The sequence below is a fragment of the Vanessa tameamea genome, chromosome 6, assembly GCF_037043105.1.
Source record: "Vanessa tameamea isolate UH-Manoa-2023 chromosome 6, ilVanTame1 primary haplotype, whole genome shotgun sequence".
Classification (NCBI taxonomy): Eukaryota; Metazoa; Arthropoda; class Insecta; order Lepidoptera; family Nymphalidae; genus Vanessa; species Vanessa tameamea.
Genome location: NC_087314.1, coordinates 4861093 through 4885045, shown reverse-complemented (window position 1 = coordinate 4885045; position 23953 = coordinate 4861093). Strand labels below are relative to the sequence as shown.

At 33.0% G+C, this 23953-nt stretch overlaps 1 protein-coding gene across 1 annotated transcript; it reads right to left on the bottom strand.

The window, feature by feature from the left end:
• Positions 1–10774: 10774 nt before the first annotated feature.
• Positions 10775–23250, bottom strand: LOC113393266 (very long chain fatty acid elongase 7-like). The gene is made up of 6 exons (XM_026630060.2): positions 23107–23250; positions 19832–20022; positions 17349–17429; positions 16744–16906; positions 16026–16162; positions 10775–11065 (listed from the first exon to the last, which is right to left on the bottom strand). Exons 1-6 carry the CDS (start codon positions 23165–23167, stop codon positions 10847–10849), a joined length of 852 nt encoding a protein of 283 aa, XP_026485845.2. The 5' UTR covers positions 23168–23250; the 3' UTR covers positions 10775–10846.
• Between the last annotated feature and the right edge of the window lie 703 nt (positions 23251–23953).

Here is a 23953-nt window from a genome sequence, read left to right as displayed (position 1 = left end):
TGCACGAGAGTAATGCTAGACGACAGGATACTCGCGATGGCAAAATCCATCTCAGAAGGTCCGGGGGTCGACGCACCTCTCGTGGGTTGGGAACTGCCACAGATATCGTGGATAAACGGGGTACCAGGATGCGGAAAGACGACTCACATTGTCAGGAATTTCGATGAGGACAAAGAAGTGGTAGTCACCTCCACAATCGAAGCCGCCAAAGACCTGAAAGAACAACTTACACACTGATTTGGTGAAAAAACTAAATATAGGGTACGAATTATGGCATCCGTGCTAGTGAACGGGTTCAACGAGACCATAAAATGTAACCGTCTTACGGTCGACGAAGCCCTCATGAACCACTTCGGAGCCATAGTAATGGCGGCACAGCTGTCCGGAGCTAACGAGGTGGTCCTCATCGGAGATATCAACCAGTTGCCTTATATCGACAGAGAAAATCTGTTCGAATTGAGGTACTGCCGACCAAGCCTGACAACAAACATCACCCGTGAGTTATCCTGTACGCACCGAAATCTCCTGGATGTCGCATATGCCATTAGCGAGGTCTACCGTAACATCTACTCTGCAAGCCCCATCGTCCACTCCCTCAAAATGGAGAGATTCACTGACGCCAACATAACATCCGACTAAACCAAAACCCTATATCTGGCCCATACGCAGGAGGAAAAGAAACTCCTGGTGGACCAGGGATACGGAAAAGGTGAAGGGTCAAGCGTCATGACCATCCATGAATCTCAGGGACAGACCTACGGCGACGTTATCATAGTCCAGTCGAAGAATGTGAGGCTCCGTATACACGAAAGTGTTCCTCACGCAGTTGTGGCAATCACTAGACACACTAACACCTGTGTCTATTACACGGACGATGGTAGCGACGCTATCGGCAGATTCATCGGCCGAGCGGCGGGTGTTTCAGAAAAGACCATCCTAGAGCACAGCCTTAAGACATCTATACATAAACGCGACATCAGAGTCGCCGAGGCTGTGCTCTCTCTGATCGAGCACGGAGCAGGGCCCGCTGGATTGCAGTAATTAGGATTAAAAAATAAAAATAAAAAAATCACCATATACAGTATTTTTATATATTATATATTATCATATATTATTTATTATGGACTATTTATATATTATTTTAAATTGAAAAAAAAAAAATGTCAGTGTGGGCCACGTCTTCCAAGAAGACGACAAGGTCGAAGTCCAGCGAAGATCTGCTGATGTTCAGTGAAAATATAAAATAACGCCACAATTTATAAAAATAAAATGTAAAAAAAGGCACGGGCAACTGTGAGCCAGTGGATGTTGTAAAGTAAATAAAAAAAATATCCTGAATATTAAATTGACGCAGTTTAGTGGTATCAGAAAGTGATATTATTGCATGATTCAGTGGTAGTGAAATTAAATGACTTTACTGGAAATCTTAATCATGGAAAAAACATTCTTCAATGGAAGCGAGACCATGCAGCACAGCTGTTAACGAAAGCGTAGATACCAATTCTTAAAATTGCTATTTAAGGGTTATTAAACCCTAAAATCATCAAAAATTACTTTAGAGCTTGACGTAAACATCCATGGAACCCTGACGTAGATAATATCAATTTTCTAGGACACTCAAGGAAAACAGACGTAGTTGTCAAATTCTTTCGGGAATATGCATACACAATCAGAAGCAAATGACTATATAGGATTTTGATGACAACTTTCCCATAAAACAGCAAGCTTAATTTGTGGGGAGCAAGCTAAATTGAATACCAGATAACCTTAAAAGCCGGCGCCGCTGCGGACTAAATGTTAATAATTCTTATGTAGATAATCTTATTGACATTATTGCCCTTCCTAAGACAACAAAACGAAACCTTAACTTCAAAACAAAGGCGACAAATAACTACGGAAAAGAAATTGGCGAAGGAACTTAAAGAAGAAGGTATCAAAAAGGGAAAATTAGAATACAAAATATAGTAAATGGTAAAGGGGAAAGAAAAAGGAAGGCAGAAGACAGTTAATAAATTAAAAAGAAAATATTTGTCAAAATGTTTGGGATGCAGCAGAATCTGAAATAAATAACAATTTTATACATGAAAACTATTATATGGTCTAAGTATTGTTAAGATTAACAAGTAAGGCGGGAAACAAAACAAAGCAGCTAAATTTACGAAAGTCTGGCAGACTCCGATCAGGATATTCTCAATTAGATAAGGTAAACTCTGCTTAAACTATATAAGTAGTACTATACTACACTAGTATTTTGGTCTTTTAAGCTGATTAGAAAAGTGTTATAGAAAGATATGTTAGAAAATTATTATTTTTATATCCTAGACCTGTATTATTACGAATTAATGAATTTGAAAAAAAAATCATGAATTTGTAGACAAAGAGCTGTCAATATAATTAGTATAGGTCGTGGCAATCGGTACCATTGGGAAAAAAAATCTCTTTTTTCTTTATTTAATCTGACAACTTTAATATTTTTTTTACTTTAAATTTCCGTTGAATATTATAAGAAAAAATACTAATAGAAATACCTTAAAATGCCTTAATTGAGTTAGATAATTGCATACAATTATCGTCCTAATCGGATAGGAAATCTTTCTCTCAATATATTTATGGTAACACTCATTGTTTACTATAAAAATGTACTAATTAAAACCTTGAATATTTTTAGTAGACCTAGGATCGGTAGTGATTTTAGATATTTTATTTATAATAAGTAGTATATTTAAGACCCATACATTTTTCAGGTTGATCTTCATTATTGTAAGCTTTTGAACAGATCATAGCGGTTCAATGGCATTGGCGAGATAGCCTTAAAATTCTTCTTTTTTCTTCTTCTTTCGGGCATATAAAAACCCTCCCAGTCTACTTTTATCATGACGATTAAATTCCTGTCTACGCCATCTTTAAAAATTACTTTCAGAATATGTGTCTATTTTATTATTCTGATTTGCATTATTGTATGCAATATTCTGAATCATTTTATCGAAATATTGAAATCGTATAATGTAAGTTTTATGCACATAATTATACTAGTGTTTAATTACATTTAGCGGGTTACGGGTTAAGTCAATGCGTCTTGTTATAAAACAAAATAATATTAAATGTTAAATGTGTGTAGTTTTAATTTTATTGTTTTCTTTCAATATAATCTGTTATGTAAAACGGAACATGTTTGCTATTGAGTTATTTTATTTATATTGTTCCTTTCTCATTTTAACCGATTTTATCTTTGAATTCTGTATGATGGGATTGGGCGAAAATAACGAAAGATTAAATTGGTATACTGAGATTTATTTGTAATCCAGTTAGCACAGTACAACAGTTGACACAAGAGAGAGTGAATATAATACGACCGAACAGAATGACAAAATCGCGGCATAGACAGTGGCTCCAACTAGTGAGCTATTTAGACAACTACGACAATTTACATTGTACGGTTTATGCTAGTTCTAACAGTTTACTACAGTTACTATCTTGTAAATTACTTGAAAAAATTATAAACTTTCTATATGCAGGCTGATTATATAAACAGAGGAATGATTTTTATTACTACAAGACTACTGAATTAATCATGTAGACAAATGAAATTATTCCTGTCTGGCAATTTATTTATTTATATAATAAATGAAAAAGAAAATTACTATACAAATAGTTTCACACAATACCTGCTTGAAGGAAATAAATATTCGATTTTTGAAAATCATAACGTTTGACAACTAGACATTCCACAACAAAGATAGGTACGTATAAATATGCATGTGCTTTAAATTTAAATTAAACATTAATACATTATTGACTCAGCAATTTAAATATAATATATATACATTGTTTGAAGTATTCACCGTCTACCGCATTTTACAGTAAAAAGTAAAATAACAAAGAATTTATAAATGAAAAAAAACAACAGTACGTACTAATTGTCTTTAAAAAATAATTTAAAAAATCACATTGAAATATATACTAGGCGCGAATCAATTTTAATGTTTTTAATGGCTCAAAAGCCTGATACATATTGTTTGAGATAAACCACCAATATAAATGGTAATTTATTAATCAAAATTTACACCTATCAATCATATTTGATTTGTGCAAGCTCGTCTCTGGGTTGACGTTGACGGACGAACAAATGGGCCACCTGATGGTATGTGGTCACCATCGCCCATGGACAATGGCGGTGTAAGAAATATTAACCATTCCTTACATCGCCAATGCGCTACCAACTTTGGGAACTAAGATGTTATGTCCCTCGTGCCTGTAGTTACAAAAAAAATAAATATAATATATACCTATATAAGCATATTTATTACACCGCTAACCGGCTATTTGTTCTGTTCCGGATTGAAAAATCAGTGAGCCAGTGTAACTACAGACACGTGTTAAGTTCTCATGGTCATTATTATCACGTGGTCTTCTTATCAGACTGCATACCTATTTTATTATAAAAATATAAGTATTAAGAATAATAAAATGTTTGATTCATAAATGCATCAAAACTAAGCATGATACCTTATACATATAGTAAAGATATCTTTGTTTAGTTTTGATCGAAAAATCAGTGAGTCAGTGTAACTACAGACACAAGTGCTAAGTCATGTTCAAGAACCCTATATAGACCGTGGCACTTGATCTACTCATACACGAAACATTTACATAGCCAAAAGATCAATAAAACTAAAACTTGCAAATTTCAGAATTACATTTATTTGATTTATACGTAAGCAAATTTTAAACAAATATGTATGCATGAATATGTATTATCTGCTTGCTAATTGTATTGATATTATTCGTTTATAAATTTCGTTTTGGTTTCGTATGTTATATAAATATTCGCATATAAACAATGGTTGTATACTCTGAGCTAATTCCAAACCACATGTAATAAAAATCTGATTATTTTTTCATTCAATTTATTAAACAATTTATTTTAAAACGGGCATCTGCACCATGAATAGTATAAGAAGGCATCAAATAATAACTAAAAAGAACCTATGGAATTATATTGATGTCACTTTTATTTCAAAGATTTCATATTTTTTAATATTAATATTACCTTGATTGATTCCGTTGTCTCTTTGCCTAGTGAGACATATTTGAACTATTTTTATAGTTAAAGAGTGTTCCATTTAGAAGCGGAAAGCTTTATTTTAAAATCAAAATATAATTTATTCAATTAGGCTCAATATACAAGGTTAATTTTAATATCAAGCTACCATAGATTCCGAATGTTGATTCTACCGAAAAGAACAAGCACGAAACGCAGTACTATTTTTTCAATCAAAAATAATTTACATTAAATAATATTATAGTTATAGTGTGTGTATGTATGAACATCGACAAATATTAATTGCAACCACTCAATTCTGTACAGTATAATATAGCTTATTTGTTAACTTTTATTTTAAACTAGCTATAATATTTTAAAGTACTTCTGCGTAAATTATATTTTTAGTTTTATTTTCTTCTGGCAGAAGAACATACTGATTTTCTCCGTAACCCGATCTTGACAACGCAACAAATGAAAAATAGTCGGCCGTGTGAATGTAAATCGTAAATCGATTCCTATTTGTTTAAAAGTTTTCCCCTGTGATTTATTAATAGTTATGGCAAAAGATAACTAAACAGGAAATTGAATTCTTTTGAAATTAAAAGGTAAATCATTTGGAATCATTGGGATGAGAGGTATAAGCACTGTTTGACCAATAGTTTTGACTATTGCAACTATTGCAACGATCACGTTATTGCGAAGAAATTTGACTTGAATTCGGGTCCAGTTACATACATTTGGTAGTTTGATATTTCTAAGTAAAATTATTGGGGCACCTGTTTTTAACTTGAGGGAATGTGGGGGAAGGCCACTCTGCTTTAAAAAATTAAGAAACTTCTGTGGGTATTGGACCGCATCTTCTTGATCCATTACATTGTATCTCCTGGAAGTTTACTTAAAATTAGGTCGTTAATTTCGTCAACGCTACTATTTCTCACCGCCAATATTGCCCTATGACACATCGATTGATAATAATCTTTATTTTCTATTTCGATGATATCGGGGTAAACTTTTGATATTAAATCTTCAATGCTAGTCACTCTTTCTCCTAAATCGCGATCAATTTCAAATTTATTTTTAAAACGAGGTACTTTCTTGTCTCCTATTAAAAGTAACTTTGAAGAAAAATTGGTACTACCTCCCCCTAAATGTGCTCTCATATTCGTAGATAGTATTAAGGTATGAACAAACTTCCATAATGAGGAATTTTTAAGGCAAGATTTTACAATGTCTGCTCTAGTTTGCCTAACTATAAATAAATAAAGTTTGTCGAAAATCCCCAGCAAATATAAAAGTAATCCCATCCCACCCATGACTTTATTACAGTTTGATTTTTTTTTTTCGCTGGAAAAACGCGTAACGCATTTCCCCCACGTGGAAGTGGGGGGTATTTGGGAGTCGCCGGTGACCAAGATGCTTGCTACCCTGTACACCGGAATACCCACTAAAAAACCAGCGGTACCCCTCCGTCTCATAGGCGGCCGCCACGGGATCGCTTTCGGATGCTACCGTGACGCATTGACGGTCGTCCCACACGTCATAGCCGACACGGTAGATTTGTTTTATTGCAGCCTGAGTGAACTCACCTCTATAGCCACTTGGACTATATCATATATAACGTAGACTTCTTTTAAAAATTTTTGTAACTTTATTTATTCTCACTCATGTATAATACATTTTTAAATATAAAATATATAAAATATATTTAAAAATATAAAATACAGAGGCCAACCAGTGGCGGGAACAGGGTCCAAGCCACCGGTGGTCAGGGCCCCAGAGAGAAGAACTTCCTCACAATACGCGCCGTGCCGAGGAGTACTGCCTTCTGCATCAGGCCCTTGACCCAGCTGCCTAACGAGAGCCTCTTAAGGTGTTTCTCAAGGCTCTTGGCCATTAGGCCATTCGTTGAAACGACTATCGGCACAATAACTGCTGTATCCACTTCCCACATGGCGACAACCTCGTGAGCTAAGTCAAGATATTTTATTTGCTTATCCTTCTCAGCCTTCACGAGATTCTCGTCATGAGGGATGGTGACGTCAATAATTATCGTGCGGCGATCTGACCGAACTATCATTATTTTAAATATTGTTAAACGTGCTGTAATATCCAATTAGGACAACCATGTCCTGTAATGATATGTATATAGTTTTGTATTATAAATAAATAAATAAATAACACTCGTGGCAGGAGGGTGACACCTCCCGCCGTGCTATCCCGTGCAGGTACTTACCGAAGCATCCGTGCCCGGTAAGTACCTGTGTCATCCTGAAAGCACAAGTATACCTGATCTGCATGAGAAACAAAATATATTTGCAAAAATTTGTGCACCTTCAGCTGGAAGTAAAGTACTAATCAAATGATAAACTTGTCCCTGGACTTTTAAAGTTTCCCTCACGAATTTTTTCACCAAATGAAGTCACCTGAAAAAGTGTGTTATATTGTCTTGAGTGAGATGGATGTGAGCCTGATATCAGTTCTTTAAAAACTGATGTTGGTTCCACAATGTTAGGTATATTTACTTTGCCACCACTACAACACAGTCCAGGAGCTTTAGCCGCCCATTTTGTTCGTTGGCATAAATTGCATATTTTATACATTCTGCCAATATCAATATCATTTAGCTCAGCATAGTCAAGGGTACAATCATAAGCAAATGCAGAATTCAATAAATTACGTTGCCTGCGAGTTCTATTCCTTCCTGATCATGCATTTTGCTGTGCTAATCGATGAGAACGTTCAGCGCTTGATTCCCGTTCGCGGTTTGTCAAATTTTGGGAATTCTGTAAGGCCAAACGTTGAAAACGTTCAGTGTTTGATTCTCGTTCGTGGTTTGCCAAAGTTTGGGAATTCTGTGAGGCCAAGCGTTGAGAACGTTCAGCACTTGATTCTCGTTGTCAGTACGCCGAACAAAGGCTTGCTAGGGATACATAGCACGCTTTTGTTCACTGATCGCTAGCCAACATATGCATATTTTCATCGACTGTTTCATTGCTGCGCAAAAATCGCAGCCGCTTTGCAATAGCAGTCTGCCGAGAAATCTGAAGTCTTTTTCAAGGCATTATAGTGACGAAAAAGATAAAAGAAAGAACGCAGGAAATTAAAACTTAATCAAACCGTATCTCGTAATCAAGAAAAACAAATGTAAGGTGAATAATTAGGTACCTAATAATTTATACCTGCTTCTGATACGTGAATTGGATAAAACATATGTCAAAGGAATTACCGTAGAATGACTTTAGAAAACGCAAAAAAATAAAAAATATTTAGATAGATGTATGTAATACATGTGAATAATTTATATTTAAAATAAATTTAATATTTAATTATTTCGATATTTAAACATAAAAAGGTAAACTAACCGTATGCTTTAGTAAACAAAAACCTAACCTAATAAGAATAATTATATAGATGACACCCACTTATCCAGCGGCCAGCAAACACCGCCTCCTCCTCTCCCGCCGGCCAGCGCAACGTCATGTCTTGCGCATCATGTGCTCGTGTGAATTTTCTTGCGGAGTTATTTTAAAATTGTTTTTCCCCGTTTTTTCCAAATTTTCCAAAGTAAATGTAAAATGTTCTGTGGTTTTTTTTATATAAACGAATATCCTGCCCAGGAAGGAAGTACTAACTTTGTAAGGTCGAAAGCTCGGTCTTGCAAGATTATCTTTACTTCTCGTGTTTATACAATGTTTGTAACTATTTATATCAAAATTATCTACGTTGTTATGGATATACATGGGTCTGTTGTAAATACATTGTAACGCTATCGTAAGTATTCCTATTTTATCAAAAACATCCCGAAGATCCCTCAAACCGTATTTTTTTGCAGAGTGACTATTATTTTTAAGTTAGAAGCATAACCCCAAAATAATATACCATAAGACATGATTCTATGAAGACAACTAAGATGTACCAAACTAGCAGTATCAATGTCAGTGAGTTGTCTTACTTCCTCGAGTCTGTCTTACTTCGTATGCTGCCGACTTGCCTGCTTGGGTTTGTCTATAACAGATGATAAATGAGAATACCATTGAAACTATGAATCTCAAGTGACAAACCAAATTATTGGTAATTGTGAACCAATTCTATTTCGGTGATAATACCTTTTTTACATTATAGTAATAAGTGTTTTTTCTGTCAAATTTAAAGAGTAATAATCAGCAAACAATACAAAGCCACAAATAATGTCAACATAGAATTTGAGATCATTAATTATACCGAAAACAGAAATGGACCCGAAATTGATTCCTGTGGAATGTCCATTTTAAACATCTCATTTAAAAAACCTGTCAGATTCTTTGACTTATATATGAATCAATGATATCAAAAGTTTAACATCATATTGCTTAACTTTATTTAAAATAATTTCGTGTGCCACACAATCGAGTGTTTTAGCACACTCTTCCCAGTAAATCAGGTTGTATTTTGGCAATTAAGCGTCGTAATTGTGTTTACATGAGCTCAATTATTTCTGTTTTTTATGTATCGAGAAAAAAATCCATAATATGTTTTTTCGACATAAGTTTGCAATTTAGTTTTTGGAAAAATTAGGTAAAAGTATCCATGAACTTATTAAAAACTCCGGGATGGTTATTATCCCTTTGCGGAGTTGGAACTTCATATTACAATTTTATATTTACTTCTCTTGTTTACACAGTGTTTGTCACTGCTTCTATCAAAATAATCAATATTAAAAATCATTATATTGTTATACAGCTAAGCATCATGCAAAAGAAATACGGTTTATTGTGGATAAGTTTTCATTGAGCTCACCGTACCCTGCACGAAATTATTATTTGGAACACTCTGAATGCACCCGTTAACGTCACACATGGCCGCCCGTTGAACTGTCATACATAAACATAATCAGCCTGTAAATTTCCCACTGCTGGGCTAAGGCCTCCTCTCCCGTTGAGGAGAAGGTATGGAGCATATTCCACCACGCTGCTCCAATGCGGGTTGGTGGAATACACATGTGGCAGAATTTCGTTGAAATTAGACACATGCAGGTTTCCTCATCATGTTTTCCTTCACCGCCGAGCACGAGATAAACAAATTAAGCACATGTAAATTCAGTGGTGCCTGCCTGGGTTTGAATCCGAAATCATCGGTTAAGATGCACGCGTTCTAACCACTGGGCCATCTCGTTGAACTGTCATGTCATTAAATTTTATGGATTTAATATCGAAATATCTCGATTATACGAATTTTGCGAATACATGTCGTCAACTAAAAAAATTTTTTTTTGGTGATCTGTAATTGTGGATTGGCTTCGATCGGGTCTATCGTAGACCTGCTCAACATTATGAATATAGATAACGTTGTTATCATCATTGTGTCAATCTTTTACGTACCGTTTTTCGGAAATAACTGTAAAAATGTACGTAAGCAACCTCCAATTTCAGAAACACAAACTAAAGTCAGACTTACTAATCAGAATGAATAAAGAACGCTCAACCTTTTGCTCTATTGGTTAATGTGATAAAGTCAGATTAATTCATTGAGCAATCAGCGTTTCAGAAAGTTGGAGGTAAGTATCGTAGGAATAATAATGTTGAGATATTGAAAGCTCTTTTTAAAAGCCACGTTTTACGTCATCAACTGCTATTATCCAATGACGATTAAAATTCAATTAGTTAATCTGATTTTGATTGGTGGTACAGAAACTGTAGGTGAGCGACAGGGTTACATCGGGACGTAAACTAATTTAAAATAAAAAAAAACCTCTAATGTTGATAAATATTTTAATAAATACCATACATTTATTTAACTAGGTGCTATCAATAGCTTAATTGAACACTAGTGCGTTTTATTTATAACTGATTTTTTTATTTTATTTGGTACATTTTTTATATCTTTATCATTTTTACTCTTAACGTAGTTGTAATAGTAAAATTTTCCGAACATATTTAGGAATACTAGTCCATAGAATATACAAAGTAATTTTAACATAAACGGGAAGGAACATGGGTAGAATAAACTATTAACATTGTGAACTACAATGATCGTGAACTGTATCTGAAACAAATAAAAAATAATAAATAAAGAATAATGTTTTTTCTTATGAATAATTAATTAGGACATGCGACTTTACTTAGATGTAATTCAGCTTATTACGTAGCTCCATGGACATTGTGTTATTTTAACGTTTAGGTTATTTTGTAATAATAATGCATAAGAAGCGTTAGTCTAGTGTGGAGACTACTGTAATGCAACGAGTAAAATCGATTATATCACCCACTATGGACTTTCCAGCCTTTTTGCCTTAAACCAGTGCTGGCCCAGTACTGTGGGCTATGGTCCCATTTTTTCAAAACTGCAAGCCTAGTATTGCTGATATATTTAATTTATTAAATATTCTTATAATTGATTAAAGGTATATTATTAAAAATGAAGTAAACATCAAGTAAATAGGTTGACAAGAATCATAAAATCACGATATGTTATGAAAACTACAGAAAATAACTAACGCCTTTAAGAAATGTATCTTAAAAATATAGGAATGATAATAAATGTATCGATAACATTTCAGTTTATTACTTCGTTACGCATCACTATATTTAGTAAATCGGAAGGATAAATCGCCAAAAGTAACTATTTAAATTGTTTAGTATAGATATACTACTTTAATTTCCTATTAACCGGTGCCTAAAATCGATACGATTTGTCCTCAAATTGATTGACTCTTGATTTTTGACATCAAAACGATATATATATGTTTTTTCTTTATTTAAAAAGCTTGGTCACACAAATGACTGACGCTCTATACGTCTTCCTTTACCAGAAAAAATGTGTTTGAGACATGATGATCTTGATCATCTTACGCTCAAACCCAATCTTACCAGTTTATAAAGAGCCCTGGCAGCCGCGGACAAAGGATATGCCAGGACGCAGTTTAATCCCACGACTTCTCTAATAAACCCATGAGACATAAATATTTCAGAACGTAACGGTTCGTTCCGGATACATTCCATTACTATATGATACATATCCTCGATTTTATCACATTCTGCACAATAAGGGGAATCAGGCTTATTCATCATATAAGCAAACTTGTTCTATATCATATCTATTTAAGCTATTGTTGATCCAAAGAGAACTCATCGGTTCCGGCTGAATAGTCTTGTACCAAATACCCTTCTTGGTGGACCTTTCATCGAAATATGTTTTCCATAAATCCAAGCAACGATTGTTAGAAATAAATAAACACTCGCTATAGAATGGTTTTGTTGTTTTTTTTATATATAGTATAGGTGGCAAACGAGCAGGAGGCTCATCTGATGGAAAGTGACTACCACCGCCCATGGACATCTGCAACACCGGGGGGCTTGTAGGTGCGTTGCCGGCCTTTCAGGAAAGAGTACGCTCTTTTCTTGAAGGTTCCTAAGTCGTATCGGTTCGGAAAAACCGCCGGCGAAAGCTGGCTTACTTAAAATTAAATTAAATTAATTTTCCTTACTGTTAAGCCGTCTGAACATCCTTGTTTAGCAAGCTCATCTACTATATCGTTTTCCATTATGCCACTATGAGATGGGATCCTTTGTAAATATAGGCATTTAGGTGAGGCGTTTAATTCCAAGATTAACTTTATTATTTCATAAGCTACGGGGATTGAACTACGGGGACTTGAAAATTCGAGGTACACCGAGCTAAATGTTGCAAAGCACTTTTAGCGTCTGTAAATATGACAAACTTATTCCCATTGATCGACTTAATATAAGACAAAGCCTTTGCTATAGCTATTAATTCTATACGCATTTTAGACAATGTACAATTAATTTGAAATTTAGCTTTACAGTTAACTTGAGGATCGTAGAACGCCGCACCACTTCTGTTACTATCTTTTGATCCATCCGTGAATATCTTATAAATCCCTGCATAGTTCTCTGAACATAGATCGAAATAAAATGAATTTAGTTGAAAATTTGTGTAAGCCCTTTTTAGTTTAGATATAATAAATAAATAATAAATATTGGACAACTTCACATACATTACTCTGATCCCAATGTAAGTAGTTAAAGCACTTGTGTTATGGAAAATCAGAAGTAACGACGGTACTACAAACACCCAGACCCAAGACAACATAGAAAACTAATGAACTTTTTCTACATCGACTTGGCCGGGAATCGAACCCGGGACCTCGGAGCGGCGTACCCATGAAAACCGGTGTACACACTTCTCGACCATGAAGGTCGTCTAAAAAGATAAAGATATATCTTTAATACTCGATTTAATAACATTCTGTAAATTAATTCCACTAATCCATATATCTAAAGAAAACATTTCTAACTGTGGACTGATATTTACAACTGTATTATGAAGGTGATTATGAATAGAATCTAATAAAGGATTTTTTTTCTTTACCCAGCGGTAAGGTAGCATTAAATCGGATAACTTATTTAATAAAACAGAAATTGAATTGAGCTTATATGATTTATTTTTAAGATAAAATTTATGGCCCAAATATTCCCTACGAAGAAATAGAGGCTGTAATGAAAGCTCACTTTCCATTACATGGATAGGAGTACTTTTTATAAAACCACCTATAATCCGCAAAGCCTGATTTTGAATCCAGTCAAGTATTTTAAGACTGGATTGAGAACTGTCTCCATAAAGAAAACTAGTATAATCTAAGCGACTACGGACCATTGAAATATCAGTTTTGTGAGACCAGGCCGTATGATGTCCATTATAGTCACCTAAAACAATTGTTTTAGTAGTTGAAAGATTAAATAAGAAATCCCAGTCAGCCTGTGCCGTATAAACTTCTTGAGAGCAATATATACATATAATATTTTCCAGTAGGTCGCAGTTAAATACTTTAATCCAAATAATTTCCATGCCCAAGTTATTATTTTGAAAATTAACCCTTTGTGACGTTATAGATTTTAACACTATTAGGGCTACACCCCCATATGGGACATTCCTATCGAGCCTATATATATTATAATTACTAACTTTCAATTTATATTCCGAATTCCACCACGTCTCTGTGACAGCAGCCACATGAATTTTCTCCTGGACCAACAAATTCTTAAAAGATGACAATATGGCCTTAAACTACGAGCATTCCATTGAAATATATTAAAATTTAACTGTTTTACATAACTACTATTCATTTATAAATAAAGACATACTTTTAAAAACCTCTGATACATCTGAAATGCTTTTTGAAACAAAAGCTACTACCCAGTCCATAACAACTTGTAACGAGTTTTTAATTTTTAAAAAAACATTGTAGTTTTTTAAAATAAAAATCTTCCTAATTTTCTGAATCAGTTCCTTAAAAGACAATGATCGATCCTCAGTTTCAGGTTCATGTCGAGTCTCTTCGCAAGGGGGAGGGCACTCCACTTCTTCTTCTCAACTCATATATTGAGATACTTCCATTAAAGTAGCGTCCACTATATTTTCTTGCCCAGATTGCTTTTAAGGCATAGTCTTCGTTGATACACTTTTTTTAGGTGTCACTTTTTTAGTTCGGGGGTTCACCGATCAAACTACCTCGGCAAAAGTAGGAGATGAAGAATCTGAAGATCTATGTACATCAACAATTTTAGCATCACCGCTAAGGTTACCGTGTGTGGAAGATCTATTCTGTGACTGCGACTCTTCGCAAGGTGAACGAGAAGGGGGCATGTATAATAACAATGCTTTCCTATATGTGACATTAAATTCTGACATAAGTTCGCTGACTCTTTTTTCCTTCTTATAAATTCGACAAGATTTTGATAACGCCATATGCTTTCCTCCACAGTTGACACACATGAATCAGGTACTTTCGCAATTTTCATGATGTCCACCACACTTTGGGCATATAATTTTATTAGAAGGGCATAAAGTTTTTGTATGTCCGAATCTCCAACATTTGGAGCACTGGGTTACAGGAAATATGAAAGGTTCAACTTTGATTCTCAAATCCAGTATAAAAATATAAGGAGGTAAGGAAAATCCTTTGAACCCAACTCTAATAGATTTACTCGCCGTCCACTCACTGCCGCTTCTACGACTAAGCCTCTTAACCGACAAAATTTCGATTTCTCATTGTAGATAATTTAATAAATCTGCTTCTGATAAATCTGAATCGACATCCTTAACAATACCTAAATTCCTACCTCCCATGTTTTTTGGCTCCTTCAACCCATACTACGAAGTCCTACGCAGTTCATAAACCTCTCCACTAAGTCTTCTGTGTTAAACCTCATAAGAATTTTATAAGGATAAACAAATTTAATTTTCATAACGCCATCAATATTATGCGATTTAAGTAATTTAGCCAAAGCAAATTGTTTAGGAAATTTATCTTTGCAAGTAACACTTAATTGAATATCCTCTATAGATCTTCTTTTCGCCCTACTTCGGGAAACCTGCGTCCATTCTTCATCTTTATTCTCCATCGCTTCTAAACGACTACGTTTATTTGAACTACATTCCATATTATTTGAATTCATCGGTTGTGTATAATCTTCAAAGTTTCGTACAACTCGTTCCGCTGCTAGTAAATCTCCATTCTCAAAGTCGTCAACATAATCACATAACTGCATAACATTGTTATCCAGATAAGAGTTCTCTTCCATTACACATAAGGTTCATAACGCAAACAACAACTACTCGAGCTCGAAACGCAAGGTTTTGTTTATGCTTATCTAAAAGATAAGGATATTTTTTTGCTCACAATGACGTGTTCACTCACAATGCAGTTTGCGATGCGAATGACATTAAAACGATTTGGCGTTTATAATATTTTGCAATTATATGTGACGTGAAGTACCCGCCAATCATAAGCTCAGTTTGAGCACGTGTTAGGCAACACATTCCGCGTATTGAAGGCATATCTCCCGATACCCATGCACAAAACTTATACCAGAAGGTAATCGCGATTTGGAGGTTTTAGTATATAATATTTTAAATACCTACTTTAAATAAAGAAATAATACTTTAAATTTTAATTATTGAAATGATGATAAAATTGATTTACCAATTGCAGCATAGTTAAATATTTCTTCCACCAGAGATATTTCTTGTACTTATCTCCTAGACCGGCGAGTAGATAGTAAGTATACATAATAGCATGCACCAAAGCGTTGATATATCCTATAAGTACGCCTTGACCTCCTGTAAAGTCAAAAAAAAAAAATCAAACCTAAGTTTTTTTTTAACTAAGTGACAATAGTGACGAAGAACTTCAAGCTAGTCTGTTACAAATTGGATACACACGTAATATCAATATTCTTCAAATACAAGCATAACTAAAATCATCCACGATAATCAGCGAAATTCTTGTAAACACAGTTCGTATCACAGAAAACAGAAATTTCAATAAAATTTTCCAAAGACATTAAAGAATATTCAAAAAATCTACAATAACAAAATCTCTTTGATTGTTTCATACACTTAAAATATTAAATTTTAACAAATATTGAAGAGCTTTCTTTAATTATTTATTAATTGATATATGAAAAATATAAATAAACAGAGAACATTTTTTAATCTAATTATTATTTCTTGACACTATGTTATTAAATAACAAGAAAAAACAAAAATAGAAAACGTTGATAAACATAAAGTACATGAATATAAATTCCCAGGTATTTGGGAAGTAGAATGGAGTATCTGTTAAAACCTACTTAATTGCGGAGAACGTACAATATACATAAATAAATTAGTACAATATCATTAATATAATATTTTTTTACCTGGAAAGAAAACTATAGCCACCCATGTAGCAATCGGCATCAGTGTGTGATGATGGACATGAAGTGACGTAATTTGTCTGTCTGATTTTCGAAGCACGAAAAATACCGTGTCCATGAGATCGATTATTTTCACAATGTAATATATCCAAATTGTTTTTGCTATCTGGAAGAATGTAAATCTGTGTAAATATCCAATAGATACTACAATACAAAAACAAATAAACTCCATTTACGTTGATTATTGCTCAAGTGAATAAATTTTTAAGTAGTATAAAATAACGTATAAGAAAAAACGTCTGCATATACTTGATACAATTAGGCCCGTATGAGTACATTTGAAAAATATTTTTAAATTTAAAGTTCATTCCTATTATACTGTCGCTATTTTCGTTAGCTTTTACATTTTAGTACAATCTGGATCTAGGTATAAATCCAAATATTCAATGGAATGTAATTAAATTGAATTCGTGTATTATTCGTCAAATGTCTTTTAACTATTATCACATTTTGTATGGACGTATGGAATAAGATTACTGTTTCGTCTCATCAGAAAGATAATCCTTATTTATTTTGTCATAAATTGAATAAAATGTCTAAAAAATCACCCTTAATCTTGACGGTGAATCTACATCATCTACACCTTTACAGTAAAAGTTGAAATCTGTGAAAAATATGTAAATTGTTCCCTGTAACAAGAAAAATAATTTAAAAATACATTTTTTATGACGGCAAATTATTGTATATATAAGTATTATAGTAAGTAGGTACGTAAGTTGTATAAATATTATATTATAATTGACTTCAGAAGAGAGAGAAAATGTTCATTAATATTTATGGCTGAAATATTCAGTAATCATTTTAAGTTTAAATAATTATTATATCTTTAGCTCAGCTTAGTTTTTTAATAAAATTTCAACACATGAAACAGAGTGTAAATTTATTTTGTATTTATTGTACTTTTACGTATCCTTTTGAAGTATAAGTTGGTGGACGGGTAAATGGACCAACTGATGGTTAGTGGTAACCAGCACCCATACGCATAACCAGCCGTAAGAAATATTAGCCATTCTTTATATAGCCAATGCGCCATCAACATTGGGATCTAAGATGTTAAGGGTCTTGTGCCTGTAAAATACGTGGTGATTCGTTGGCACCCAGACGGGCTACCACAAAACCCTAATACCAAATAATAGTACTCCATTTATCATTTAAATATTTATTTTATACTAATACTAGCTGTTACCCGCGGCTTTGCCGGCGTAGAATATGAATATATTTACAAATTAACTTAAAATATTACGTAAAATTAAGAACTCTTTGTATACCACATTGGTGTGTATTTCAGCCCTTAGGGTAGAATATCCAGAAACGCTTAAATGCGAATCAACTCATTTTTAATCGGTAGCCCAAAAATAATTAATAAAAATTTCGACCTTCTAACATCAAAATGACAGACTTCCAGACTAACCTGAATACGAAATTTTACCACCTATTTTTCCCTTTAGGCCTAAAATATCAAGAAACGCTTAAATACGTATCTACTCATTTTTAATCAGTAGCTCAAAAATAAAGTTTCATGCTTCTGACTTCAAAAATGACGGACTTCTATACAAACTTTCAACCCTTATATCGTCCCCGTAGGGGTAGACTATGCAGAAACACTTAAATAAGTATCTAGTCCTTTTTAATCAGTATCCCAAAAATAAAGTTTCATGTTTATAACTTAAAAAATTCCATACGAACGTTCAACCCCTATTTCACCCATTTAGGGGTAGAATATCCAAAATTCCCTCCTGAGTGGGTGTCATGATATGTTATTTTATAAGTGTACAGCCTATAATAAGTTTTATGCTCCTAGTTCTAAAAATTCTAAACATGACAATACTTTCAACAACTTACAACCTTTCATCCCCCTTTTCAACCCTTTACAGCACTTTTTTCCAAATAAAAAGTAGCCTATGTCCTTTCTCAGGCTCTAGACTATTTGTGTACTAAATTTCATTTAAATCGGTCAAGTAGTTTTGGCGTGAAAGCGAGACAGACAGACAGAGTTACTTTCGCATTTATAATATTAATAATTAGTATGGAAGTATGGATTGTTATTTCCCTCGCTAGAGAGCTCCAACAATAACCGCGTCCGATCGCTGCTAAATTCAAAGTGCTAAATGGAGAACCGCGGCCTCCGACGCGCCTATAGAATATCTTCGAAAATTAAGAAATTAAATCATGCTGTAAAGGGCCATATTGATCTATATTGAATGCACAATTTATTTAAGGTACCTAATTGGATAAGGATTAATGCTATATTGCTTAAAATCGCTTCGAAAATAAGCCATTATTTCTCGTAAAAACTAAACGATAAAAAAATGTTTATTGTAGGTTATCTTTAAGAGATAGACATATACCATCGCGGACTTTTTTGTAGACATTTTTGAGGTGTACAATTCTGTAGTACATTATTTTGATCTATCTAGTAGTACAATGTAAGCACAAAAAATGTATAAATTTACGACATCACATTAGAAACTTTTAAAATTATCAGTGTTACTTAACTATATTGTCTATGTATTATATACAAAATCCTTCCTCTCTCCTCTCGATTCACTCTATCTATTAAATAAAACCGCATCAAAATCCTTTGCGTAGTTTTAAAGATTTAAGCATACAAAGGGACATAGGGACAGAGAAAGCGACTTTGTTTTATACTATGTAAAGATAAGCTGCTCTTTAGTTTGGAATTTCAGACAGCTTTTTGTAGCAGTTTCCAATAATCTATAACGGTTTGCACTTAAATATGAAGTCAAGGTATTAAAATTCCACGATATAAAGTCTATTAATTTCAGACAATTTTTGTTAGCAGGGTTGCACTCGTTCCTTTTTGTTCACGGAACACGGGTAATGATAAAAATTAAGGTATTTATACATCACCAAAATAATTCTAATACTTTAAAAAATCTTGGGCTTCTGAATACTGTTTCCAATGGCATACCCCAGCAGGTACACGACTAATAATAAATATATTTTAATAATATTTAATTGCCATCAACCTTAGTGAAATAAAGCATGTAAGTTCTACATAAATCCTTACCTCATAAAATAAATAGAGACTGATAAGAATTTGAAATACGTTGTATATTTTGATAACATTCCTTAATTGATATGGTTTCCTATCTTTCATATACCAGGGGCCCAGACGTAAGCAGAAGAGCAGATAGCATGCTAGTAATGTGATAAGTTTTAACGGGTTACCAGCCATGAACCAATCTTTTGTTTCTGGAACTGAAAATTAAAAAGTATGTCAAATCAAATCAAAGAATGCTCTTTTGTGAGTACTTTTTCACCACCGATTGGAATGTAGATTCTACCGAGAAACACTGGCAAGAAACTTATAGTTACTCCTTTCCGACAATCAGTTACGTAGATTATTAAACACAATACTTAAATTATTGCTTATCTCTAATGGAAAACAACGAATACTAACTCCACACTTTTTATCATCTACAATTATAATCCTTTATCGAACAATTTATATCTGTATCGATATTATATATTACATTTTGAAATTAATAATTATCGAAATATATTATGCAATATAATATTGAAACAAAAGCATCCTACAAAAAAATGAACACATTATACCTTTAATGAAACAATAGCTCTCAAATATTCGCACAGCCTTAGGGATATCCTCAAGTATATAAGGGAGAAAATTGCTGTCATAAATAATCAGTCACACACACAGTCAGTATTTGTACCTCCAAAAATGTATAACAATAGCTTTATTCGTCACGGAGGAAAATAAAAAAAAAAACATTCTGTTATGTAATTTTTTGGTTAATGTTTTGGGTGAACTTTTATCGCTAAATTCGCAAAAGTATATCCATTTTTTTGAAGAGTATTTAGTTATTACATATGTATATCTATTAGTAATTTATATTATTATATTGATTATATTCTTCTTCAAAAACATTGAAACAATTAGAAATAAATATTCAAATTACCCTCTGAATTGGTAATATTTACATACATTTAAATGTTAAGTAAAACTACTGAAAGAACTTTCAACCCTATTCTTGCAAGACATCTTTTGTTATAATTTTAAGGATTTTTTTACGTAATCTTTTCGTGCAAATCGGGATGAAACCTTAATAAATCAATGCCGGCTGTTGACGAAAAAGCGGTTGATTTTTAGATTAAAAGTTTTAGAAAGAAAGCGATTGAAATTCGCCATAAATATGTTGTGCCATCTGATCTACTTATATAACAGAACGCGTATTCAATATTATTAAGAAATTTTGTTTTTCAGTTTTGCCCTCGATATCTCAATAACTATCATGGGTAGGTTTGTAAATGTATAGAACCTAAATTGCAGGGCGTAAATGAAGCAACAGCAAACGCACAGCTGAGTTATCGTAAAAAAAGAAAATCAACCTTTTTTTCAAGATGGCAGCGAACGCACATAGGAAATCGAGATCGACTATTTCAAGTTAAGCTTTTCTTTTCTCTCTACAACATATCGAAAAATTAGCCTTCCCGGTTCATTTGCATTTCTCGGCCTGTTTTTTGTATATAATGACTAGGCTATTGGTAACAACCGAATAGTTTAATATTCACGTCGGGTTATTATTATCATAAATTAAAAATAATAATTACATATTCACTTTGTTCCTCACCTTGACTGTTTTTGTATAAATTTTGTTAATAAAATGACCCAAAATAATAAATGTCAGAATGTCTATTATAATCAAATAGAATATTAATCAATTTACTTAATAAAATTTTATAACGACTGACTGATACAAGGTACATACTACTACAATGAGTTAAGCTAAGGCTTAACTCATTGTATTTGTAGGTCTATCGAGATGAAATTTGGCACAAGAATTTTTTAGACATAAATAGTCAGTAAGGTCCCTTCCTTACTGACCTTTTAAAATTCATTGCCATGGGAATGAAACTTTAGATAAAAGTTTGGATGATCGTAATTTATGAAAGTAAGCAGTATGGAAATCGTTGCTTATGTTTATGGGCAGAAGACAGCTGTTACAGCATTTTGAAAATTTATCAGTTAATATAGTAAATTTGGGGATGAATATTTATATAGAAGTTTAACTTTTCCAATGTTTGAAATATATTAATCGGTGTTAAGGCTTCTAGTTTCGTAAACTGTATTTTACTTTTGCAAAAAACAAATTTATTGCGATAAAGTCGAATAAAAAACAGTTGGTGGATGGTGTTTAATGATTCCGATGGTATATCCTATCGGGCACACTACTTTTACAAATGTAATAAATCAGAAACGTATGAACACTCTTATAAATAATATGTTTATAGACATCATCTACCGGAATAATTTTTTTTAAAGTTCCATACCGCACTTTAAGCTCCAGGCACTTGGCGACTGAGAGATAACCTGAAATTAATGTATGTCTCCGCCCATCTAAACAATTTTTGCTCTCGTGTTTGAAAGCGTATTTTCATGAATAGAAATATCTATTTTAAATTAATAAATTTAATAATTAGTTTATATTTTTGTAATAATGTCTGTTATTTCGTTATCTGTTATAATGTCTAAAATGGATGTCACATGAGGTGACGCCGATCGTTTATTAGTTGTGTTTAAACGAACCGAATGTCAATTATAAGCTAATTTTTGTCTCGAAGAGATTTCAATCAAATCTTTATACTGGTTTTATAGGCGTGTTGACTCAAACGTTCGCTAATAAAACTTAATAATTGTTAATTTTCTTTTACTGCGTATTAGTGTTATTGTGTCTCTAAATTATATGGAGATAAATAATTACTTTCGAAATAAACTCAAAGAAAAAAAAACATTTTTTCCTAATTCTCGTTGTTACGATAGAATATAAAAAAAATTATATGACCTTATGTACAATGTTACTTATACTCCGTCATTTGACGATACACCGTTGGATATTCCAATTAAAGTCAATATTGACGTCACGAGAATACTAATTCCAAATACGACAAATACGACAAAATGTTTGGTCAAGGTTTTGAATTCAAAAACTAGACTACTGGCGGATGTAGATATAGAGATACTTTTGGGTAGCGTTTGGCTGACAATAGTACGGATTTTGCTTAGCAGAAGAAAGCCTTTCACGCAATAACCAGGGCCCAATAGATGCATTATATTTAAAGAAAATTTAACAATATTAAATTAATAATGACGGTCATTTCACAATATTAACATAACATTTTTAAATGTTAAATTTAAAATTTATATTGTTACATATTTAATAATACAATTGAGATTTTTTCCAATAATTGACAAAACATTTCAAAAATATTAATTGTTTTGAATTTATTTTGACAGAATTCTTAATTTTTTAAGCTACTTACCGGTTGGGTTCTCGATATAATAATTTAGATTTTCGTACAAAAACATTGCCGCGCTCGCCATTTTTAGCGTATAAAATATTGATTTATACACCCCGTTATTTTTATAACTATTAAATTAATCCATGCTTGATAGTCAACGGAAATTAGTTTGAATACGAATACTGGACCTTTTCGTTGATATACTTTTTCCTATTAGGAATCCGTCGACGAATGTAAAATCCTATTTTTTTTATATATGTAATCCGGAGAATAAAAATCTATAATTTCGTTAAAAATTTTTTTTTTTTTTTTTTCAATTCTGTATGTCCCAAATTTTTACCCTCGTACCCCAACTACCCATTTTTTATTTTGCTTTTAGTATTTTTGTGTGTACAATATCTAAATAATTTAACCGTCATTCGTATTTCAAAGAGAACTAATTTATTTATGCCGTTGATTGACAGGCGTCCACCTCATCGACTCTTACGCAAGTCATTCACAAGAAGCGTAAAGTCATTTTTACATTTAATTCTGCATTTGTTATGTATCACAACACAGTTTCCGCAAAATTTTGTACGATTTATTTAAAGTTTTAAGAATACGTGTGTAAAAGGTTGTTTATATACTAAAAGAACAATATATTCCATAGCACAACAATTTTGTCTGTTTTTTATGTGCATTCCAGCAAGACGCAAGCATTGGGATTGACAAACCAATAAACATACGAAATAATAGAGCGAAAAGTTTTTTAATTTTTTTTTATTGCATAGGTTGGCGGACAATCACGGCGGCCACCTGATGGTAAGTGGTCACTACCGCCCATAGACAATGACGCTGTAAGAAATATTAACCATTCATTACATCGCCA